General features: G+C 48.9%; 1 protein-coding gene across 4 annotated transcripts in view; it reads left to right on the top strand.

Annotated features, from left to right (window-relative positions):
• The window catches only part of slco2b1 (solute carrier organic anion transporter family member 2B1), a 70,550-nt gene that overhangs the window by 34,299 nt on the left and 13,213 nt on the right, over positions 1 to 23,038 (top strand). For all 4 annotated transcript variants that reach the window (XM_031895617.1, XM_031895618.1, XM_031895619.1 and 1 more), the window contains 5 exons: positions 9,248 to 9,385; positions 11,420 to 11,582; positions 14,546 to 14,767; positions 16,649 to 16,747; positions 18,480 to 18,610. In XM_031895617.1, coding sequence (XP_031751477.1) covers positions 9,248 to 9,385; positions 11,420 to 11,582; positions 14,546 to 14,767; positions 16,649 to 16,747; positions 18,480 to 18,610 — 753 coding nt within the window. The remainder of the gene's footprint in view (positions 1 to 9,247; positions 9,386 to 11,419; positions 11,583 to 14,545; positions 14,768 to 16,648; positions 16,748 to 18,479; positions 18,611 to 23,038) is intronic.

Raw genomic sequence — 23,038 nt, 5'->3', positions numbered from 1 at the left:
GTTTCACCCAGTAAACGTTGACTTAATTATTATCAGACTGGCCCTTATCTTTAGGAAATCTTTTCTTCCTATTGTTGGAACAGTAGGACATTCCTAAGGTTTCAGGCATAAAACCCGACAGGTTCCTCAAGTGCTCAGGCAGCAAACAGATTATTAGCCTTTGCAATCGCCCATGTTTTATTGGTTTAAAAATTAAAAACCACTTACATTGTAAATGTAATATATTTCTTGTGCGACGTTATATTGGCTTTGGCTTGCTCCAAAAAAAACATGGGCGACGTTCCAGACTTATTACTGGAGATGAACCTTTGCATAATACGGAGGCTCCAGGAAATTCATATTCAGGTTTGGAGCTCAGCAGCAACAGGGCACACAAAATAGAACCTGGTTCCAGTGGGCAAACACGGTGCCACCATCAGCAGCTGAGGACACAATCTCAAGAACATTAGTGGCAATAAGCTGTACCTTCAGTCGAAACACTTGGACCACTAGGATTCCTTGATCTTATGACTTTCTCAAAAAAAAAATGGGCTATGTTCTAGACTTATTACTTTTATGTCATGGAGACTTCAGAAAATTCATATTCAGGATCAGAGCTCAGCGGCAACAGGGCACACAAAATAGAACCTGGTTCCAGTTGGCAAACATGGTGCCACCATCAGCAGCTGAGGACACAATCTCAAGCACATTAGTGGCAATAAGCTGTACCTTCAGTCGAAACACTTGGACCACCAAGATTCCTTGATCTTAAGGCTTTCTCAAAAAAAAAATGGGCTATGTTCTAGACTTATTACTTTTATGTCATGGAGACTTCAGAAAATTCATATTCAGGATCAGAGCTCAGCAGCAACAGGGCACACAAAATAGAACCTGGTTCCAGTAGGCAAACATGGTGCCACCATCAGCAGCTGAGGACACAATCTCAAGAACATTAGTGGCAATAAGCTGTACCTTCAGTCGAAACACTTGGACCACCAAGATTCCTTGATCTTAAGGCTTTCTCAAAAAAAAATGGGCTATGTTCTAGCCTTATTACTTTTATGTCATGGAGACTTCAGAAAATGCATATTCAGGACCAGAGCTCAGCAGCAACAGGGCACACAAAATAGAACCTGGTTCTAGTTGGCAAACATGGTGCCACCATCAGCAGTTGAGGACACAACCTCAAGCACATTAGTGGCAATAAGCTGTTCCTTCAGTCTAAACACTAGGACTCTTTGGTGGAGCTTCAGACCACCCAGTCTACAAAGAGATTGTGATATTTTTGGTTTATGCTCCGCTAGAAGGTCCAGTTTAGTGCCTCCAAGCCCTTAGCAAAGTTAAAGATGTATGAAAACATTGCCCTCATCGGCCATTGAGCCCTAAACTCAAGAATATGTAGGATAGTAAAAAAATGTTCACCCCAAAGCTCACTCAATCAAGTTGAGTTTCTTGCTGTATCTTGGCAAACATCAAGGTTGTACTCAATGCTAATCCTATCTTGTCTTCAGACTGGGCCACCCAGACACTGCTCCAAAACCCAAGAGGGATCCAGTCAAACAGTTCGAGAACCTCTTATTGTGTAATGGATGAGCCTTGCCCTGGGAGAACCACCTTCGCGATCATGGTATCTCCATGGTATCAGGTGCTCCTAAATCTAGGGTGTAACTGAGCCTGGCCTAAATGAGGCGCTGAACGAGCGAATCTGCCCCGTTTTGATTCACCATAAAATTTGCGTAACGGCAAGAAAATTTGCAAAACAGGGAAATATTCATGAAACGCATCTGTTGCGCAATTTTTTTTTGTCACCAACTTCTATTTTTTTGTTGCCCGCGCCTTTTTCTGACACAGCCACGCCCAATTTGACGCACCCAGGCCCTTTTTTTTACGCGTCCACGCCCGAATTGACGCAACCGTTTTTTTTCCTGTCACCCATGTCTTTTTTGTCACCAGCATTTATTTTCTGTCACCTGTGTCTATTTTTTTGATTTGATGTGTCCACGCCCTTATTTTATGTGCCCCAATTTGACGCGTAACAATTAAAATTCCGTGTGACGAAGTTTCATGCTCCAATATTTTCCAATGGCAAAATGTGAAAATTTGCTGAGAATCCATGCCTGGCAAAAAATTCGTTCATCACTACCCAACACCTATTTCCATCTTCGATGGTTAATCCAACAGATGAGCCTACCAACAGAGGAACGGGTTAATGTTTTGTCCAACCCCTTCAGTTTCCACGTATAGAATATCAGGAGGTCGAAATAAAATTTATTAGGCTTATTCTGTCCCAGAGAGACAATCATTCTGTGTCCCAAGCTTTTCCATTCTGTTGTTTTTCCAAATCACCGAAAGTTGAAATTGCCTTGAAAAAAATCGATAGTTCCCTGGTGAAATAGAATTGCTAAATGTACGACATGATCTGCCCCGCGGCCTGCTGGGATGTCTGTCCTGTCTCTTCCCTAAAGTGTATCATTTAATTAGCCAGGGAGCGCAATCCCTATGTGCTGGCTGCAATTAATATCATTTGTTCCATTCATAGACATAACGGTAACGACGTGGCAATTAGACTGTAATGGGAATAAACAAATAATGAGCAATAGGAAAACTGAGATGTATGGGGCGTATTGGCTTCAGTAATTCAGTTATACCATGTGACACTGAATGATGGGTAAGTGGGTGGGGACTGTAAATGGTAGTTAAAGGGGAACTCCGGCCCCACACTAGTGATGAGAGAATCTCTCCTGTTTCGCTTCGCTGAAAGATTTGCGAATCTTTCGAAAGATTCGCGGAATGCCGGAAAATTCACAAAATGGCGAAAATGTTTCGCTCGCAACTATTCTTTTGTCGCCCGCAGCTATTCTTTAGTCGCCCATGGCTATTCTTTAGTCGCCTGTGGCTATTCTTTTGTTGCGTGGCTATTCTTTAGTCGCCCGTGGCTATTCTTTCGTCGCCCACGGTTTTTTTTTTTGTTGCGCGGCTATTCTTTTGTTGCGCGGCTATTCTTTTGTTGCATGGCTATTCTTTTGTCGCCTGTGGCTATTCTTTTGTCGCCCCTGGCTATTCTTTTGTCGCCCGTGGCTATTCTTTTGTCGCCCGCGGCTATTCTTTTGTCGCCCGCGGCTATTCTTTTGTTGCGCGGCTATTCTTTCGTCGCGCGGCTATTCTTTCGTTGTCCACAGCTATTCTTTCGTCGCCCGAGGCTATTCTTTTGTCGCGCAGCTATTCTTTTGTCGCATCGCTATTCTTTTGACGCCCGCTACTATTCTTTTGACACGGGCGACAGTTTTTGGACGCTCTGCGAATTTTTCCGCGGCGAATCCATGCCTGGCGAAACATTTCGCCCATCACTACCCCACACCTCACAGAGACCCCTAATATCCCTATCACTGTAATCTGTCCCTTCAAATAAATCCCATTTGTATTTGCTGAAATCCAGCTGCAAAACAGTTCCTATCTTTCTGCATCATTTAAAATCCTGGCAGGGGAGGAGAGACTAAAACACTGATGTTACCTTTTTTTTTTTTTGCCTATTAATCACATTGGCAGCAGGGAGCATTTATACCGGCCAGGTAGCACCATTACTGACATATACCAACCTGGAACATATCCCCGTGAAGGAACCCCCAGACTGCCCTACAGGCCAACTCCCAATCCCCAGACCAAAGCAGAGTCAGAAACAGCTCAGTCTCGCCCAGCCACCCAGGGACTCGGCGTGCCGCGCAGTTGGGGCGTATCATGTAGCATCAGACACTTAGCTGGAAGCTCATTAGAGGAACGATCCGTATCCAGAAGCCAAACCTAGAATTACATCACATTGGGTCTATTCTTTCCAACCCTTTGTGATCCAGGTACCGGCACAGCCCAGAGCAGTCTCTTTTGGGGCAATGATACATGGCTCCTTTCTTGGCTAATCAGAAATATTACCGGGCCTGGGTGTTACTGTAGCCCAGGGGTCCCCAAACTTTTTATTAAATGTACCTGACTGGCAAGTCCACATAGGGGCTACTGAATAGCCAATCACAGCCCCCAGTTATAGGAGGTCCTATTTGTCAGTACAGCTGGTATTTATTCAACCAAAACTTGCCCCTAAGTCAGGAATTCAAAAATAACTCCCTGGTTTGGGGCCATTGGGAGAAACACCCAAGGGGTTGGGGAGCAGCATGTTGCCCCGAGCCACTGGTTGGGGATCCCTGCAGTAGCCTACTGGGCAAGTCAGTTTGGGGGGGTGGGGATGCTGAGGGCTGAATGGGGTGCCGGAATAGATCCGGGGGCTTTCACCATTGAGCGACTTATTAACAAACACGGCACTAAGTGCGAAGTAGTTTCCCCCCAGGCTAAGTAGTGAACATTGCAACCTGTTGGTGAGCCTGTGGCACCACTATGGGCACAATAGGGGGCAAGGGGATGATTTCAGAATTTGATTTGCTGGGCGCAAACCAGTTGCTTCCATAGACACAGCCTGGTAGGGGGAGCCTGGAATTACCCCCAGACCCAGGGTGACAGCAGCTCTATGGCCCCCCGGTGTTTCAGAACAGGCTGAAGGGGTGCAATGGAACCCATGTTGCCAGAATTGTGTATGGGTGTATGTACTGGTTTCTTTGGTCCATTCTGCACAGGGTCGGACTGGGGTGTGTTAGACCCACTGGGGCTGCTACCCCTGGGGCCCCTGTTGTCTGGCCACTTAGCCACCGCCAGCCCCTCCCCCCCACATGCAACGTATTCTTACTTTTGCTGCGATTGGTGGGAGGCAGTGGAGCGACGGGGGAAGCCAAGCCAACTGAGCTCCCTAGGCAACCCTCCCCCAAAACATTGGCGCGCATGGGTGCCAGGGGGGGAGGGGCAAGGGCTGTCACCCTGGGGGCCCCACACACACCCCCTGCAGGGGCCCCCGTAGCATGCATCCCTCCCCCCGAGCGTGCATAAATAGATACAATTGGGGGAGGGAGGCCAACTTGGATTGGGTCCCACAGCGGGTCAGGGCCCACCAGTTTTTTCCCAGTGTCCCACAGGCCCAGTCCGACCCCCGTTCCATACACTAGTGATACAGTGCCAGGTTCTATGGGTATTTGCACGTGTGTGTGTAAGGGTTACACGAGCCACATCCATCCGGAACCAACTGGTATTTAAACTCTGTTGCACCCCAATGGGGAGTAAATGGGCTGATCGTTAGCAGAACGTCTTCATTTCTGAGTGACAGGCCCTTCCCTGTGCAAGGGATACTTGTGAGCTCACTATACACACGCGCTGGTGTAAGTTACATATCTGCCCCCAACATCAGTTCCACTTGAGCCCAATGACAGGGGAGGCTGACGGGCCACATTCCGGAGATATCGTGCATTACCGGCAGGCAGATGGGCCAATGAAAACAAAATTCTGTGGTTTCCCCTGGAATTCAGTGAGTTTGGGGCCCAAGTCGGGCACTTTGCTAGAGGGAGGTTGTAATCATAGGTCCTAATTCTCCATACTTTAAAGTTTCCTCCTAAGGGGCCCCCTCTGCCATGGGTTCCCTGACTGCAAGTATCTCCTCTACCCCTGAGCATGGTCATGGTTAACTGCCCCACAGGTCGGATTAGGTCAAACAGTAAATAGTCACTGGTTAGTCTTTTGTCATTGGTCAAACATTGGTCATTGCTGAGTCCCTGGTCAGTCTTTTGTCGTTAGTCAAGCATTGGTCATTGGTTAGTCACTGGTCAGTCTTTTGTCATTGGTTAGTCACTAATCAGTCTTTTGTCATTGGTTAGTCACTGGTCAGTCTTTTGTCATTGGTCATTGATTAGTCACTGGTCAGTCTTTTGTCATTGGTCATTGGTTAGTCACTGGTCAGTCTTTTGTCATTGGTTAGTCACTGGTCAGTCTTTTGTCATTGGTTAGTCACTGGTCAGTCTTTTGTCATTGGTCATTGGTTAGTCACTGGTCAGTCTTTTGTCATTGGTTAGTCACTGGTCAGTCTTTTGTCATTGGTCATTGGTTAGTCACTGGTCAGTCTTTTGTCATTGCTGAGTCCCTGGTCAGTCTTTTGTCGTTAGTCAAGCATTGGTCATTGGTTAGTCACTGGTCAGTCTTTTGTCATTGGTTAGTCACTAATCAGTCTTTTGTCATTGGTTAGTCACTGGTCAGTCTTTTGTCATTGGTCATTGATTAGTCACTGGTCAGTCTTTTGTCATTGGTCATTGGTTAGTCACTGGTCAGTCTTTTGTCATTGGTTAGTCACTGGTCAGTCTTTTGTCATTGGTTAGTCACTGGTCAGTCTTTTGTCATTGGTCATTGGTTAGTCACTGGTCAGTCTTTTGTCATTGGTTAGTCACTGGTCAGTCTTTTGTCATTGGTCATTGGTTAGTCACTGGTCAGTCTTTTGTCATTTGTCATTGGTTAGTCACTGGTCAGTCTTTTGTCATTGGTTAGTCACTGGTCAGTCTTTTGTCATTGGTTAGTCACTGGTCAGTCTTTTGTCATTGGTCATTGGTTAGTCACTGGTCAGTCTTTTGTCATTGGTCATTGGTTAGTCACTGGTCAGTCTTTTGTCATTGGTTAGTCACTGGTCAGTCTTTTGTCATTGGTTAGTCACTGGTCAGTCTTTTGTCATTGGTCATTGGTTAGTCACTGGTCAGTCTTTGTCATTGGTTAGTCACTGGTCATTGGTTAGTCACTGGTCAGTCTTTTGTCATTGGTTAGTCACTGGTCAGTCTTTTTGTCATTGGTTAGTCACTGGTCAGTCTTTTGTCATTGGTTAGTCACTGGTCAGTCTTTTGTCATTGGTTAGTCACTGGTCAGTCTTTTGTCATTGGTTAGTCACTGGTCAGTCTTTTGTCATTGGTCATTGGTTAGTCACTGGTCAGTCTTTTGTCATTAGTTAGTCACTGGTCAGTCTTTTGTCGTTAGTCAAGCATTGGTCATTGGTGAGTCACTGGATGATCTGGAGGTGAATCTGTTCATTTGTTGTACAGAATGTTTAGATCTATGGGTTTTCTGGATAAGGGGGGCTCCCTGGATAGTTTCCATATAAAAGATCCCACAGTTTCACATGGGATGTACTAAACTTCCAGAACAGTTCCAGCAATAACAATTTCGAAGGCAACAAAAACATTGGGCCTCGCGGATCTGACGGCCTAGAGGGGGTTAGTTGCTCAGAACTTATTGCTGTCCAGCGGTACCCACTGGTCTCCATGTATCAGTCATGTTAATGGAACTCGTAGCAACTGAGAGCCCCGCGCGGGGGAACCAACATCATTTCTGCCGTCGGCCGCTAATAAAGAATTTCTGCTCTAAACAAGTCAAAATGATTTCCCTCGAGAACCCGAGATTATTAGCAACTTGCACGGACTCTCTGCACAGAAAGATTGTATGTTGCAAAGTTTGCCCGAGTCTAGTAACCCATAGCAACCAGTAAGATGTTTGCTTTCAAAATATGCCGCCAGCTGACTGGTTGCTGGGGGTTACTAGATTGGGTTACTATTATTATTACATTGCCCCTAATGCCCAGACGGGCCTGCCCGGGTCCCGGGGAACACCCTGGTGGGTCCCATTATACAGTAAAGCACTTCCTATCAGATCTATGTTGTGGAATACGGCGGCTTTATATAAATCTAGGCTAATAATAAGTACCTAGTTCCTGACTGAGCAGTTGGGCTTTACAGAGGAGATCAATTAAATAATATATAATAAATAACGATTAATAAAATAACAAGCAGATCATGTGACTAATCAGGGGGCGGGCCTCTGTCTGGACTCCACTAACCTTATATTAAAATGCCAAATTCATGGCTCAGCCGAGGGTCCCGGAGATAATTCTGTGGGTTTCATAATCATGTTCTTTCTATTTCATCAGATTAAAAGAACCATAGAAACTCCAACAGAACAGCACGGTGATTCTGTTATTATTGCCTCTGTAACATAACGGCCCAATATATTTAATAACTAGCACCAAAAAGATATTAGGGACTGTTACACAATTTGGGAAAGTTGGCCTTTGTTACACCAGCACTTCAACATAATTGCCCCACTACTTACTGGTGCAGATTGGCTCAGGGCAGTCACTAGGGCAGATATGTTGTAATTCACTCTAATAGGTGCAAGATAGAGTGGCACCTTGATTTGCTAATAAGCAACATATGGACTAAAGTATGGGGCCCCTGCCTGCCCAACATCTCATTGCCAGGGAGTTAATATGAAGTTGCCCCCCCCCTTGCTGCTATAACTGCCCCTGCCCTTCTGGGAGGGTTCCCACTAGATGGTGGAACAGTGTTGCTGGGAGTTGCTCCCATTCAGCCACAAGGGCATTAGTGAGGTTGGGCAGTGATGTTGGGGGTCAGGCTCACAGTCGGGGTTCTATCCCACAGGGGGTCAGTTGGGTTGCCCCTCCCCTTGCTGCTATAACTGCCCCTGCCCTTCTGGGAAGGTTCCCACTAGATGGTGGGACAGTGTGGCTGGGAGTTGCTCCCATTCAGCCACAAGGGCATTAGTGAGGTTGGGCAGTGATGTTGGGGGTCAGGCTCACAGTCGGGGTTCTATCCCACAGGGGGTCAGTTGGGTTACCCCTCCCCTTGCTGCTATAACTGCCCCTGCCCTTCTGGGAAGGTTCCCACTAGATGGTGGGACAGTGTGGCTGGGAGTTGCTCCCATTCAGCCACAAGGGCATTAGTGAGGTTGGGCAGTGATGTTGGGGGTCAGGCTCACAGTCGGGGTTCTATCCCACAGGGGGTCAGTTGGGTTACCCCTCCCCTTGCTGCTATAACTGCCCCTGCCCTTCTGGGAAGGTTCCCACTAGATGGTGGGACAGTGTTGCTGGGAGTTGCTCCCATTCAGCCACAAGGGCATTAGTGAGGTTGGGCAGTGATGTTGGGGGTCAGTCTCACAGTCGGGGTTCAGTTGGGTTGGGGGTCAGGGTCCTGTGCACTCAGGTTCTTCCCATCCCAGCAAACCCATTCTATATGGTGCTGCAGCAGAAAGTTGGGGCAAGGTTGCTATAGACACCCCCAGAGGAAGGCAAGGGACATGGGGCTAGACCTTGGGAGTGGAGGAAAGGCAATTTAAACAACAGCAAAGGAAGGGGCTATGGTCCATAGCATTAAAGGGGAAGTTACATTATACCCCAAAAGGGTCACATTTGGATTATTAATGTCTTTTCAGCCTTGGCGACTGTGTGACAGTATCAGTTAGGGGTGTTGGGGGTATTTCCCTCCCTGGGCCATATACTGGGGTATGTTTTGGGGGACACAGGGAATGGGGCGCCCCCAGAATAATCAGAAGTCTCTATACCCCCCCATTGCAGGTGTTCGTGCTGTGCCACGGGTTCCTGCAGCTCTCGCAGCTCCTCCTCTCCGGATACCTGCGCAGCTCCATCTCCACCATCGAGAAACGTTTCGGGATTTCCAGCCAGACGTCGGGAATTCTCTCGTCCTTCAATGAGGTACAAAGGGAGAGTGGGCGTCGGCTTCCTAGGGGGGGCTTCCTATTGTCAGGCAATAATGTTTATTCAGGCCCCCCTCCCCTGCAGCGACCAAAAAAAAGTTGCATGTGTCCAAAATTGCAGGGCAAATATGTTCACTGTGCAAATAATGTATAAATGACCCCCACTGATTTACAAAATACCCCCCCCCCCCCGGGGCAGCCTGTGAGATTCTGGGGTCAGACTGCTGCACTATTACTTATAGCCCCCGGGCACTCAAATGGTTAATGGTTGGCAGCCGACAAGGGCACAGGTGAGATTGGGTCCCAGGAGGAGTGCGGAAGGTTAATGGGGGGGGGGGGGGATCTGCAGGAAACTGGAGGATAGAAAAATGAGGCCAAGGATAAACAGAGACTGTTACAAGAAATCTGAGGGGGGGGGGAGACTCTGCGGCACGAGGGATTCTTACTTATTATATTATATTTATACCCACTGATGTAACAGCACAGGGTGAAAAGGGGGTTCCAGAATGCACTGGGATTCCCCTGTACTAAGCACAATTCAGCAGGAACAGCCCCTAAGTTTGCCCATAGCCTGTACAGAGAGATACCATAAAACTATGGCACATAGGGATTCCCCTGTACTAAGCACAATTCAGCAGGAACAGCCCCCTAAGTTTGCCCATAGCCTGTACAGAGAGATACCATAAAACTATGGCACATAGGGATTCCCCTGTACTAAGCACAATTCAGCAGGAACAGCCCCCTAAGTTTGCTCATAGCCTGTACAGAGAGATACCATAAAACTATGGCACATAGGGATTCCCCTGTACTAAGCACAATTCAGCAGGAACAGCCCCCTAAGTTTGCTCATAGTCTGTACAGAGAGATCCCATAAAACTATGGCACATAGGGATTCCCCTGTACTAAGCACAATTCAGCAGGAACAGCCCCCTAAGTTTGCTCATAGCCTGTACAGAGAGATACCATAAAACTATGGCACATAGTGATTCCCCTGTACTAAGCACAATTCAGCAGGAACAGCCCCCTAAGTTTGCCCATAGCCTGTACAGAGAGATACCATAACACTATGGCACATAGGGATTCCCCTGTACTAAGCACAATTCAGCAGGAACAGCCCCCTAAGTTTGCCCATAGCCTGTACAGAGAGATACCATAAAACTATGGCACATAGGGATTCCCCTGTACTAAGCACAATTCAGCAGGAACAGCCCCCTAAGTTTGCTCATAGTCTGTACAGAGAGATCCCATAAAACTATGGCACATAGGGATTCCCCTGTACTAAGCACAATTCAGCAGGAACAGCCCCCTAAGTTTAGCCCCCTAAAAGCCTACTCAGAATATCTTAGAAACCACTAAAAATACATAATTTATTGATACTGCAAACGTGCTCAGAGAGCACCCAGAATACAAATATAACAATTCCTTATTGGGTTCAGATCTCCTTTCAGATTCTTATTTCCCCACGGTTGGAGATTATACGTAAGACCATGTGTAGGGGGCAGGACAAGCAATGTCAGGGGCGGGGCCGCAATGGTTTGTGGGTGGGATGGGGCGGTGCCATCAGGGGGTGGCACTTGGATGTTTGAGATGTTTTATGCAATATTTCAGTTTTCACTTGGAGAGCCATTCCATTGGAATGACTCTTTCCCTTGAGCCGCCATTTAGTGATGGGCTGTGTGCTCCCTCAGAGATCAGCTGACAGGAAGTGATGCAGCTCTAACTGTAACAGGAAGCAGTGTGGGAGCAAAAGGCAGAACTCTGCCCATTCATTGGCTGATGGGGCCTAGCATGTATGTGTGCCTTGGCTTGTTTGTGTGCACTGTGACGCCTATGATCCCAGGGGGCGGCCCTTAGTACATAAAATGGCAGTTTCCTATTTAGGATTACCCAATGGCACATACTGCTAAATAAGTATATTTATATGAAAATGGTTTATTTAGATATGAGCTGTTTATGCAATATATTTTTATAGAGACCTACAATATAATAAAATCCAATATATATGTAACGCTCCCCCTGCTTCTCCCCACAGATCGGGAACACGGTGCTGATTGTGTTCGTCAGTTACTTCGGGAGTCGGGTGCACCGGCCGCGCTTTATTGGCTGTGGCGCTATTATCGTCTGCGCCGCCGGGTTCCTCATGTCTCTGCCGCACTTCATTATGGGCCCTTACGAGTATGACAAGTCCGTGGCAAGTACGTCCCTTTATTCATGCGCAGGGGTGGAGCTATGGCCTGAATGGGGGCGGGGCATGAAGTCAGGGGGGCTGGATTTGAGGGCAAATAGTTTGAGGGCAGGGTAGAAAGGGAACTGGGAGGGGGGCTGGGGTGGATCAGAGGTGGGCGGGGTAGGATCAGAGGTGGGCTGTGGCAGATAAGAGGTGGGCGGGGTAGGATCAGAGGTGGGCTGGGGTGGATCAGAGGTGGGCTGGGGTGGATCAGAGGTGGGCTGGGGTGGATCAGAGGTGGGCTGGGGTGGATCAGAGGTGGGCTGGGGCAGATAAGAGGTGGGCTGGGGCAGATAAGAGGTGGGCGGGGTAGGATCAGAGGTGGGCTGGGGCAGATAAGAGGTGGGCTGGGGTGGATCAGAGGTGGGCTGTGGCAGATAAGAGGTGGGCTGGGGTAGGATCAGAGGTGGGCTGGGGCAGATAAGAGGTGGGCTGGGGTGGATCAGAGGTGGGCTGGGGCAGATAAGAGGTGGGCTGGGGTGGATCAGAGGTGGGCTGTGGCAGATAAGAGGTGGGCTGGGGTGGATCAGAGGTGGGCTGGGGTGGATCAGAGGTGGGCTGGGGTGGATCAGAGGTGGGCTGTGGCAGATAAGAGGTGGGCTGGGGTGGATCAGAGGTGGGCTGTGGCAGATAAGAGGTGGGCGGGGTAGGATCAGAGGTGGGCTGTGGCAGATAAGAGGTGGGCTGGGGTGGATCAGAGGTGGGCTGGGGCAGATAAGAGGTGGGCTGGGGCAGATAAGAGGTGGGCGGGGTAGGATCAGAGGTGGGCTGGGGCAGATAAGAGGTGGGCTGGGGTGGATCAGAGGTGGGCTGTGGCAGATAAGAGGTGGGCTGGGGTAGGATCAGAGGTGGGCTGGGGCAGATAAGAGGTGGGCTGGGGTGGATCAGAGGTGGGCTGGGGCAGATAAGAGGTGGGCTGGGGTGGATCAGAGGTGGGCTGGGGCAGATAAGAGGTGGGCTGGGGTGGATCAGAGGTGGGCTGGGGTGGATCAGAGGTGGGCTGGGGTGGATCAGAGGTGGGCTGTGGCAGATAAGAGGTGGGCTGGGGTGGATCAGAGGTGGGCTGTGGCAGATAAGAGGTGGGCGGGGTAGGATCAGAGGTGGGCTGTGGCAGATAAGAGGTGGGCGGGGTAGGATCAGAGGTGGGCTGTGGCAGATAAGAGGTGGGCGGGGTAGGATCAGAGGTGGGCTGTGGCAGATAAGAGGTGGGCGGGGTAGGATCAGAGGTGGGCTGTGGCAGATAAGAGGTGGGCTGGGGTGGATCAGAGGTGGGCTGTGGCAGATAAGAGGTGGGCTGGGGTGGATCAGAGGTGGGCTGGGGCAGATAAGAGGTGGGCTGGGGTGGATCAGAGGTGGGCTGGGGCAGATAAGAGGTGGGCTGGGGTGGATCAGAGGTGGGCTGTGGCAGATAAGAGGTGGGCTGGGGTGGATCAGAGGTGGGCTGGGGCAGATAAGAGGTGGGCTGGGGTGGATCAGAGGTGGGCTGGGGCAGATAAGAGGTGGGCGGGGTAGGATCAGAGGTGGGCTGTGGCAGATAAGAGGTGGGCTGGGGTGGATCAGAGGTGGGCTGTGGCAGATAAGAGGTGGGCGGGGTAGGATCAGAGGTGGGCTGTGGCAGATAAGAGGTGGGCTGGGGTGGATCAGAGGTGGGCTGTGGCAGATAAGAGGTGGGCTGGGGTGGATCAGAGGTGGGCTGTGGCAGATAAGAGGTGGGCGGGGTAGGATCAGAGGTGGGCTGGGGTGGATCAGAGGTGGGCTGTGGCAGATAAGAGGTGGGCTGGGGTGGATCAGAGGTGGGCTGGGGTGGATCAGAGGTGGGCTGGGGTGGATCAGAGGTGGGCTGGGGTGGATCAGAGGTGGGCTGGGGTGGATCAGAGGTGGGCTGGGGCAGATAAGAGGTGGGCTGGGGTGGATCAGAGGTGGGCTGGGGCAGATAAGAGGTGGGCTGGGGTGGATCAGAGGTGGGCTGGGGCAGATAAGAGGTGGGCTGGGGTGGAGAACAAGGTATTACAAATGTACCACCAACTACATTGCCAGTAAAGTTGTAATACTGCCCCAGCCAGGGGAGATAATGACCAGGTAGCATCCCTGTACCCTAACGAAGGAATATTGGCCCAAACAGGTGGGGCCTAGAAGGTACTTCAGTCAGGGCCCCATAATGGAACCTGGAACCTGTGATGACAAGGGGCTTACAATGTAGGGGGTGGGTCTTACAGTGTAGGGGCAGGGCTTACAGTGTAGGGGTGGGGCTTACAGTGTAGGGAGTGGGACTTACAGTGTAGGAGGTGGGGCTTACAATGTAGGGGTGGGGCTTACAGTGTATGGGTTGGGGCTTACAATGTAGGGGTGGGGCTTACAGTGTATGGGTTGGGGCTTATTATATTATATTTATACCCACTGATGTAACAGCACAGGGTGAAAAGGGGGTTCCAGAATGCACTGGGATTCCCCTGTACTAAGCACAATTCAGCAGGAACAGCCCCCTATATGGGTTGGGGCTTACAATGTAGGGGTGGGGCTTACAGTGTATGGGTTGGGGCTTACAGTGTAGGGGGTGGGACTTACAGTGTAGGAAGTGGGGCTTATAGTGTAGGGGTGGGGCTTACAGTGTAGTGGGGTTATGGGAGGAGTTTGTTGTTGTTAGGAACCAACAGCACATAGAGGGGATATTTACATCTGCCCGGGCCAACAGGCCTGGACTGGGATTCAAAATAGGGTTAGGGTTCAAAATAGGCCCTGGCATTCCAATTACCCAGAGGCCCAATCAGCCCCCCCCCCCAGCCCAATAAATAATGAGTGTCTATAGCATGTTAGCAGTGCAGGGAATATAAATAAGCCACATATATATATATATATATTTAGCAGGTGTATCTGTATAACTATGTGCCAATTGGCATCAGCAGCGACCAGATAACCCTTTTCTATACCCAGGTCTTCTCAGCAACGTCACCGACATCTGCCAGCCTAACGGACCAATCAAAAGCTCTGATAATGACCAATGTGTGGAGGGCGTCCAGAAGGCGAATAAGAATGTTCTGTTCATTCTGTTCCTGGGACAGATCCTGCTTGGCATCGGCAGCGTGCCCATCCAGCCCTTTGGCATCTCCTACATCGACGACTTCGCCAGTAAAAGAAACTCTCCCCTTTATATCGGTAGGAACCCAAACTGCTGCAGAACCTCTTCTGAGACTGCCGACCCAAAGCTGCCAAACCTGGGTTGTGGGGTGGGCGGCTTAGGCAAAGACTGGGGTGTGGGGGGGTATATCAACTGGATTGTGCCATGTACAGCATAGAGACCCTGTGGGGGTGCCCTGGTACAGTCAGAGTGAAATGGGGGGGGTGAGCAGGCAGTAACATGTCAGCAATGGAAGTACCTGCCCGGACTGGGGTGATATTATATCATTATTATTATTATTAACATTTATTTATAAAGCGCCAACATACCCCGCAGCGCTGTACAATAAGTGGGTTTCATACATTGGGCATACAGAGTAACATATACAGCAATCAGTAACCGATACAGGAGGGGAAGGGAGCCCTGCCCAAAAGAGCTTACACTCTACAAGGAGTAACATATACAGCAATCAGTAACCGATACAGGAGGGGAAGGGAGCCCTGCCCAAAAGAGCTTACACTCTACAAGGAGTAACATATACAGCAATCAGTAACCGATACAGGAGGGGAAGGGAGCCCTGCCCAAAAGAGCTTACACTCTACAAGGAGTAACATATACAGCAATCAGTAACCGATACAGGAGGGGAAGGGAGCCCTGCCCAAAAGAGCTTACACTCTACAAGGAGTAACATATAAAGCAATCAGTAACCGATACAGGAGGGGAAGGGAGCCCTGCCCAAAAGAGCTTACACTCTACAAGGAGTAACATATAAAGCAATCAGTAACCGATACAGGAGGGGAAGGGAGCCCTGCCCAAAAGAGCTTACACTCTACAAGGAGTAACATATACAGCAATCAGTAACCAATACAGGAGGGGAAGGGAGCCCTGCCCAAAAGAGCTTACAATCTACAAGGAGTAACATATAAAGCAATCAGTAACCGATACAGGAGGGGAAGGGAGCCCTGCCCAAAAGAGCTTACACTCTACAAGGAGTAACATATACAGCAATCAGTAACCGATACAGGAGGGGAATGGAGCCCTGCCCAAAAGAGCTTACACTCTACAAGGAGTAACATATAAAGCAATCAGTAACCGATACAGGAGGGGAAGGGAGCCCTGCCCAAAAGAGCTTACAATCTACAAGGAGTAACATATAAAGCAATCAGTAACCGATACAGGAGGGGAAGAGAGCCCTGCCCAAAAGAGCTTACACTCTACAAGGAGTAACATATACAGCAATCAGTAACCGATACAGGAGGGGAAGGGAGCCCTGCCCAAAAGAGCTTACACTCTACAAGGAGTAACATATAAAGCAATCAGTAACCGATACAGGAGGGGAAGGGAGCCCTGCCCAAAAGAGCTTACACTCTACAAGGAGTAACATATAAAGCAATCAGTAACCGATACAGGAGGGGAAGGGAGCCCTGCCCAAAAGAGCTTACACTCTACAAGGAGTAACATATACAGCAATCAGTAACCGATACAGGAGAGGAAGGGAGCCCTGCCCAAAAGAGCTTACACTCTACAAGGAGTAACATATAAAGCAATCAGTAACCGATACAGGAGGGGAAGAGAGCCCTGCCCAAAAGAGCTTACACTCTACAAGGAGAAAGGGTTGAGACACATTTCTCCCTCTCCCAGCATGCATTTCAGCCCAGTCGTTTGAAATTAACATCCCTCCTTGCAAACTACAACTCCCAGCATCCTTTGAAGGGAGCTGAACTTAAAGCCCTCAGGGGGCTTTGCCTTTAACACTGTTCCCTGGATGAAATGATGTACTTTCTCAGCGTTTTATGCGCAATCCCTGCTTGTTGCTAAGGCCCGTGACCTTAGCAACAAGACGGTTGAATGCCAGAAAAATGTCAATAAATGAAATGGAATTGGAACTAAAGTGTGACTGCAAGTTGCCTTTGTTGCAGGGATCCTGTTTGCTGTGACCGTGATGGGGCCGGGAGTGGCGTTTATTCTCGGTTCCGCCATGTTGCGCTTCTATGTTGACATTGACAAGCTTTCTGCCGGTGAGTCTGACCCAGTGAACTTTCCGCTTGAGCAGCAGGTTTGTGCCCCCACATTCTCACCCAGCGGGGCCCCTGTACCGCCCGCATCCTCCCCTGGCTAAACCCCCCTGCCCGGCCCATTGCTATTCTTAGCCCAGCACTGAGATGGGGGCCGCACTGGCTTCCAACCTTCCCTGCAGGATTCCCCCCGATAATGTGTTGTATATCCAGCAGCTTGGGAGCTCTCTGGAAAAGCAGATATATATATACAGTATATATATATATATATATATACATATATATAAAAGAACAAAGAGGATCATTACCCTTAACTGTAGGACCAACTGGCCTGGGTGCAGGTAAAGAAAATTATATCTAAATTATATCTCTTTATATATATATATATTTCTGCCTTTCCTGAGAGCTTCCCCAGGAACCAAGCAATATATATATATATATCTGTAATAAGCTTAGATTTACACATAGAGACTACAATTAATTGGTCAAATTATGGTTAAAGGGGTTTATTCACCTTTGAGTAGTATGATGTAGAGAGTAATATCCTGAGACAGTTTGCAATTGGTCTTTATTTTTTATTATTTGTAGTTTTTTGTTTTTTTTCAGAAGCTCTGCAGTTGGAGTTTTAGCAGCTATCTTGTTGCTGGGGTCCAAATTGCCTTAGCAACCAAGGTGTGGCTTGAACAAGAGACTGGTATACGAATAGGAGAGGGGCTGGATGCAAAAATAAGTTATGGGTAGAACTTATGGCTTTGCACATTAGAGAGCTCACTGGCCGGTAAAGGGTTAAGGCAATTTAGGATAATTCGCCTCAGATGTCGCCGGGTTCAGACCCCGGGGAAACAGATGGCGGAAGCGCCGGAGCGGATTCCGCCAACACATGAAACAAACAGAAGTAGAAATATTTGGGTGAATTTCCCTGCAACTCCGAGAATAACAATTGGCTGGTTTCCTGTTCCTGTGTGTTTTACTATTGGCTGCCAGATCCCCCCCCGCAGAGAGGGTAGTTACCATGGCAACCTATGGCCAAACAGGAGCACATCCTACCAGTCCCAGTATTATAGAATGGCCTATTCCTAGCAACTTTGCAATTGGTCTTCATTATTTCCTTTTTATAGTTTTTGAACTATTTGGCTTCTCCTGACTCTTTGCAGCTTTCAAATGGGGGTCACTGACCCCGGCAGCCAAACCCTATTGCTCTGTGAGGCTCCAGTTTTATTGTTACGGTTACTTTTTATTCCTTATCTTTCTGTTTAGGCCTCTCCTATAAATATTCCAGTCTCTCATTCAAACCAATGCCTGGTCACTAAGGTAATTAGTACCCTAGCAACCAGAGAGCAGCTGAAATTCCAAACTAGAGAGCTGCTGAACAAAAAGCTTGAGTGGTAAAGGGTTAAAATGGCAAAATGGCTGTTTTCTACCCCTATGGTCTCTGCTTTCAGTAGGTATCCCTTCTTTTTGCTATTAGCTAATGTGCTCCGACATAGTGATTGGCCATCCCTTCTGGTCACGTGACTGTTCCTCCTCTCTGGCAACCTGATGCCCGGCATTATGGCGATTGCCTGAATGGCCAGGGTAGGACTGGGGGATGCAGGGCCCACTTTGGCTGCCGCCCCAGGGGCCCCTACTGCCCCCCCCCACAACCCCCTGTAGGGGTCCCCACCTCTTGCCTGACCCCAAGTTGACATTTTTATTTGCCAGTGGGCAGTCATGTGACCCTCCCATCTCTCTGCAGATGAAATCACGCTTACACCCAAAGACCCCCGCTGGATTGGCGCTTGGTGGCTCGGCTACTTGGTGGCAGGGAGCGTCGTCGCCATCGCTTCGATACCCTACTTTATATTTCCAAGGGAAATGCCAAAACAGGTGAGAGGAGCCTTCTGTACAATGTAGCTATGGATTGTGTAAGGATCTTACCCACACTCACCAGCAGCCCAGAGCTCCACCGGGGAGGGAAAGTGGGGTCATCTTGATTTGTCTCCCTTGATGTCCCCCTCCTGGAACATTGTATAACAGTAGCCATCCTATCACTTACTGCAACCGCTCATCCATGGGGGTGACTCCCACTAAGGTGTCCTGCCCACCCTAGGCTCCTCCTTCCACCCTAGGCTCCTCCTTCCACCCTAGGCGCCTTCTTCCACCCTAGGCTCCTCCTTCCACCCTAGGCTCCTCCTTCCACCCTAGGCTCTTCCTTCCACCCTAGGCTCCTTCTTCCACCCTAAGCTCCTCCTTCCACCCTAGGCTCCTCCTTCCACCCTAGGCGCCTTCTTCCACCCTAGGCTCCTCCTTCCACCCTAGGCTCCTCCTTCCACCCTAGGCTCCTTCTTCCACCCTAAGCTCCTCCTTCCACCCTAGGCTCCTTCTTCTACCCTAGGCTCCTCCTGCCCACCCTAGGCTCCTCCTTCCACCCTAGGCTCCTCCTTCCACCCTAGGCGCCTTCTTCCACCCTAGGCTCCTTCTTCCACCCTAAGCTCCTTCTTCCACCCTAGGCTCCTTCTTCCACCCTAGGCTCCTCCTGCCCACCCTAGGCTCCTCCTTCCACCCTAGGCTCCTCCTTCCACCCTAGGCGCCTTCTTCCACCCTAGGCTCCTCCTTCTACCCTAGGCTCCTCCTTCCACCCTAGGCTCCTCCTTCCACCCTAGGCTCCTTCTTCCACCCTAGGCTCCTCCTTCCACCCTAGCCTCCTCCTTCCACCCTAGGCTCCTCCTTCCACCCTAGGCTCCTTCTTCCACCCGAGGCTCCTCCTTCCACCCTAGGCTCCTCCTTCCACCCTAGGCTCCTCCTTCCACCCTATGCTCCTCCTTCCACCCTAGGCTCCTTCTTCCACCCTAGGCTCCTTCTTCCACCCTAGGCTCCTCCTTCCACCCTAGGCTCCTTCTTCCACCCTAGGCTCCTCCTTCCACCCTAGGCTCCTCCTTCTCCTTACTGAAGCCTCCTGTTTTAGGTCCTCCAATAACGTCTAGCCCTTCCATAGAAGGACAACTATGGGATCCATTCCCTTGAGAGACTGGGGCAGTTCTACTGATATAGTGCCCCAATTAATTCTCTATATAATACAGATATGGGGGAGGGGTAAATTAGAATGAAATGATGATGTCATCTAAAATGGAATTCTTGAGCCGTTTTTGGGGGCCGTAAAAATCTCTAAAAAGGGCCGCATCCTTTCCATAAACCTCCAGCCGGACGGTACTGGTCACAATAGGGGAGATTAACTCCTTACATTCCTCATAGTAGCATTCAAGTAGATAAAATAAGAGTGCAAGCTCTGCGCCGTGGGAGTTTCCCTGCCGGTAAATAGATTAAGCTGTAAGTTGTCGGGGGTTGTCCAACCTCTCCATCCCCAGCGCTGGATCGATTATCGGGGGCAGAGACCCTCGGTGACATAATAGTCTATTTTCAAGCAATGTTTAAGTTGTTAGATTTATAGTAAGGAAGAATCGGTCTCACAAATCAATAGATCATTAGGGATTCTCTCCAATAAACTGCTTCTTACATGAAAAGAACCTCCAACCCCCACACTGTGCTCTTTAGTGTAAATCTCTAATAAATACTAAATATATCCTCCCCCTTCTATTTACTCACATAGATTTGTATCTAGTTACATACAGAATAGGATTTGTCTTTAATTTCTCTGTAATCTCTTTCTCTGGAACAGAGAGGTTTTTTTTTTCATTTTATGGTCCAAGGCCCCCCTTAGCCCAACAGTCACCCCGCTATAGTTCCAGGGGTACCCAGGGCACAAATAAGCACTCACCCCAAATCCCCCCCTAACTGGCCTTCAGGCTGGGCCCCCTTAGCCCATAACAAGGTTACAGATATATAGAAACATTGGGGTAACAGTCACCCTGCTATAGTTCCAGGGGTACCCAGGGTACAAATAAGCACTCACCCCAAATCCCCCCCTAACTGGCCTTCAGGCTGGGCCCCCTTAGCCCATAACAAGGTTACAGATATATAGAAACATTGGGGTAACAGTCACCCCGCTATAGTTCCAGGGGTACCCAGGGCACAAATAAGCACTCACCCCAAATCCCCCCCTAACTGGCCTTCAGGCTGGGCCCCCTTAGCCCATAACAAGGTTACAGATATATAGAAACATTGGGGTAACAGTCACCCTGCTATAGTTCCAGGGGTACCCAGGGCACAAATAAGCACTCACCCCAAATCCCCCCCTAACTGGCCTTCAGGCTGGGCCCCCTTAGCCCATAACAAGGTTACAGATATATAGAAACATTGGGGTAACAGTCACCCCGCTATAGTTCCAGGGGTACCCAGGGCACAAAAAAGTACTCACCCCCAAATCCCCCCCCTAACTGGCCTTCAGGCTGCCCCGGGGGTACAGACTATAGAGGATACTGTGCCAGGAAGTTGGGAGGCTGCTGGGAGTTACACGGTTCTAGTGGGCTCATCAGTTATTATTATTAGGATATTATTAGATCCAGGGGAGCGTGACTGGGGGGCAGTGGGTTCCAGATGCTATTAGGGAACTGGCTATTTACAATCTGCTGATGTCGGTGCTTTCACCACCCGGCATGATCCGCTTGCACAGTCAGAATAACAATGTAAACAGGCTCAGTTTAAAGGGCCAGAGTAATGTCATTGGCCCCCAAAATAACACTGAACTGCCCAGTGAGCCTTCATTATGAACATCAGCACTGGGCAACTTATTACATGTATTGGGCCGGTCATCTCCTGGTATATGGAGCTTGGGCAGATTGTGGCCCATAAAAATCCTTTTAAAGCTGATATTCAGCTCACTGGCCTTCACTCTGACTCCCTGTAGGACCATTTATGCAATCAAGTCCCTATTCTGCTGTGGGTTCTGGGGTATTATACATGGAATTGGCACTGTATTTATCCCGCTGTGGGTTCTGGGGTATTATACATGGAATTGGCACTGTATTTATCCTGCTGTGGGTTCTGGGGTATTATACATGGAATTGGCACTGTATTTATCTGCTGTGGGTTCTGGGGTATTATACATGGAATTGGCACTGTATTTATCTGCTGTGGGTTCTGGGGTATTATACATGGAATTGGCACTGTATTTATCCTGCTGTGGGTTCTGGGGTATTATACATGGAATTGGCACTGTATTTATCTGCTGTGGGTTCTGGGGTATTATACATGGAATTGGCACTGTATTTATCCTGCTGTGGGTTCTGGGGTATTATACATGGAATTGGCACTGTATTTATCCCGCTGTGGGCTCTGGGGTATTATACATGGAATTGGCACTGTATTTATCTGCTGTGGGTTCTGGGGTATTATACATGGAATTGGCCCTGTATTTATCCTGCTGTGGGCTCTGGGGTATTATACATGGAATTGGCACTGTATTTATCCTGCTGTGGGTTCTGGGGTATTATACATGGAATTGGCACTGTATTTATCCCGCTGGGGGTTCTGGGGTATTATACATGGAATTGGCACTGTATTTATCCTACTGTGGGTTCTGGGGTATTATACATGGAATTGGCACTGTATTTATCTGCTGTGGGTTCTGGGGTATTATACATGGAATTGGCACTGTATTTATCTGCTGTGGGTTCTGGGGTATTATACATGGAATTGGCACTGTATTTATCCGCTGTGGGTTCTGGGGTATTATACATGGAATTGGCACTGTATTTATCCCGCTGTGGGTTCTGGGGTATTATACATGGAATTGGCACTGTATTTATCCCGCTGTGGGTTCTGGGGTATTATACATGGAATTGGCACTGTATTTATCCCGCTGTGGGTTCTGGGGTATTATAGATGGAATTGGCCCTGTATTTATCCTGCTGTGGGTTCTGGGGTATTATACATGGAATTGGCACTGTATTTATCCCGCTGTGGGTTCTGGGGTATTATACATGGAATTGGCACTGTATTTATCCCGCTGTGGGTTCTGGGGGTATTATACATGGAATTGGCACTGTATTTATCCCGCTGTGGGTTCTGGGGTATTATACATGGAATTGGCACTGTATTTATCTGCTGTGGGTTCTGGGGTATTATACATGGAATTGGCACTGTATTTATCCCGCTGTGGGTTCTGGGGTATTATACATGGAATTGGCACTGTATTTATCTGCTGTGGGTTCTGGGGTATTATACATGGAATTGGCACTGTATTTATCCTGCTGTGGGTTCTGGGGTATTATACATGGAATTGGCACTGTATTTATCCCGCTGTGGGTTCTGGGGTATTATACATGGAATTGGCACTGTATTTATCCTGCTGTGGGTTCTGGGGTATTATACATGGAATTGGCACTGTATTTATCCCGCTGTGGGTTCTGGGGTATT

The sequence above is a fragment of the Xenopus tropicalis genome, chromosome 2, assembly GCF_000004195.4.
Source record: "Xenopus tropicalis strain Nigerian chromosome 2, UCB_Xtro_10.0, whole genome shotgun sequence".
Taxonomy (NCBI): domain Eukaryota; kingdom Metazoa; phylum Chordata; class Amphibia; order Anura; family Pipidae; genus Xenopus; species Xenopus tropicalis.
This window is presented reverse-complemented; position numbering and strand designations above follow the sequence as displayed.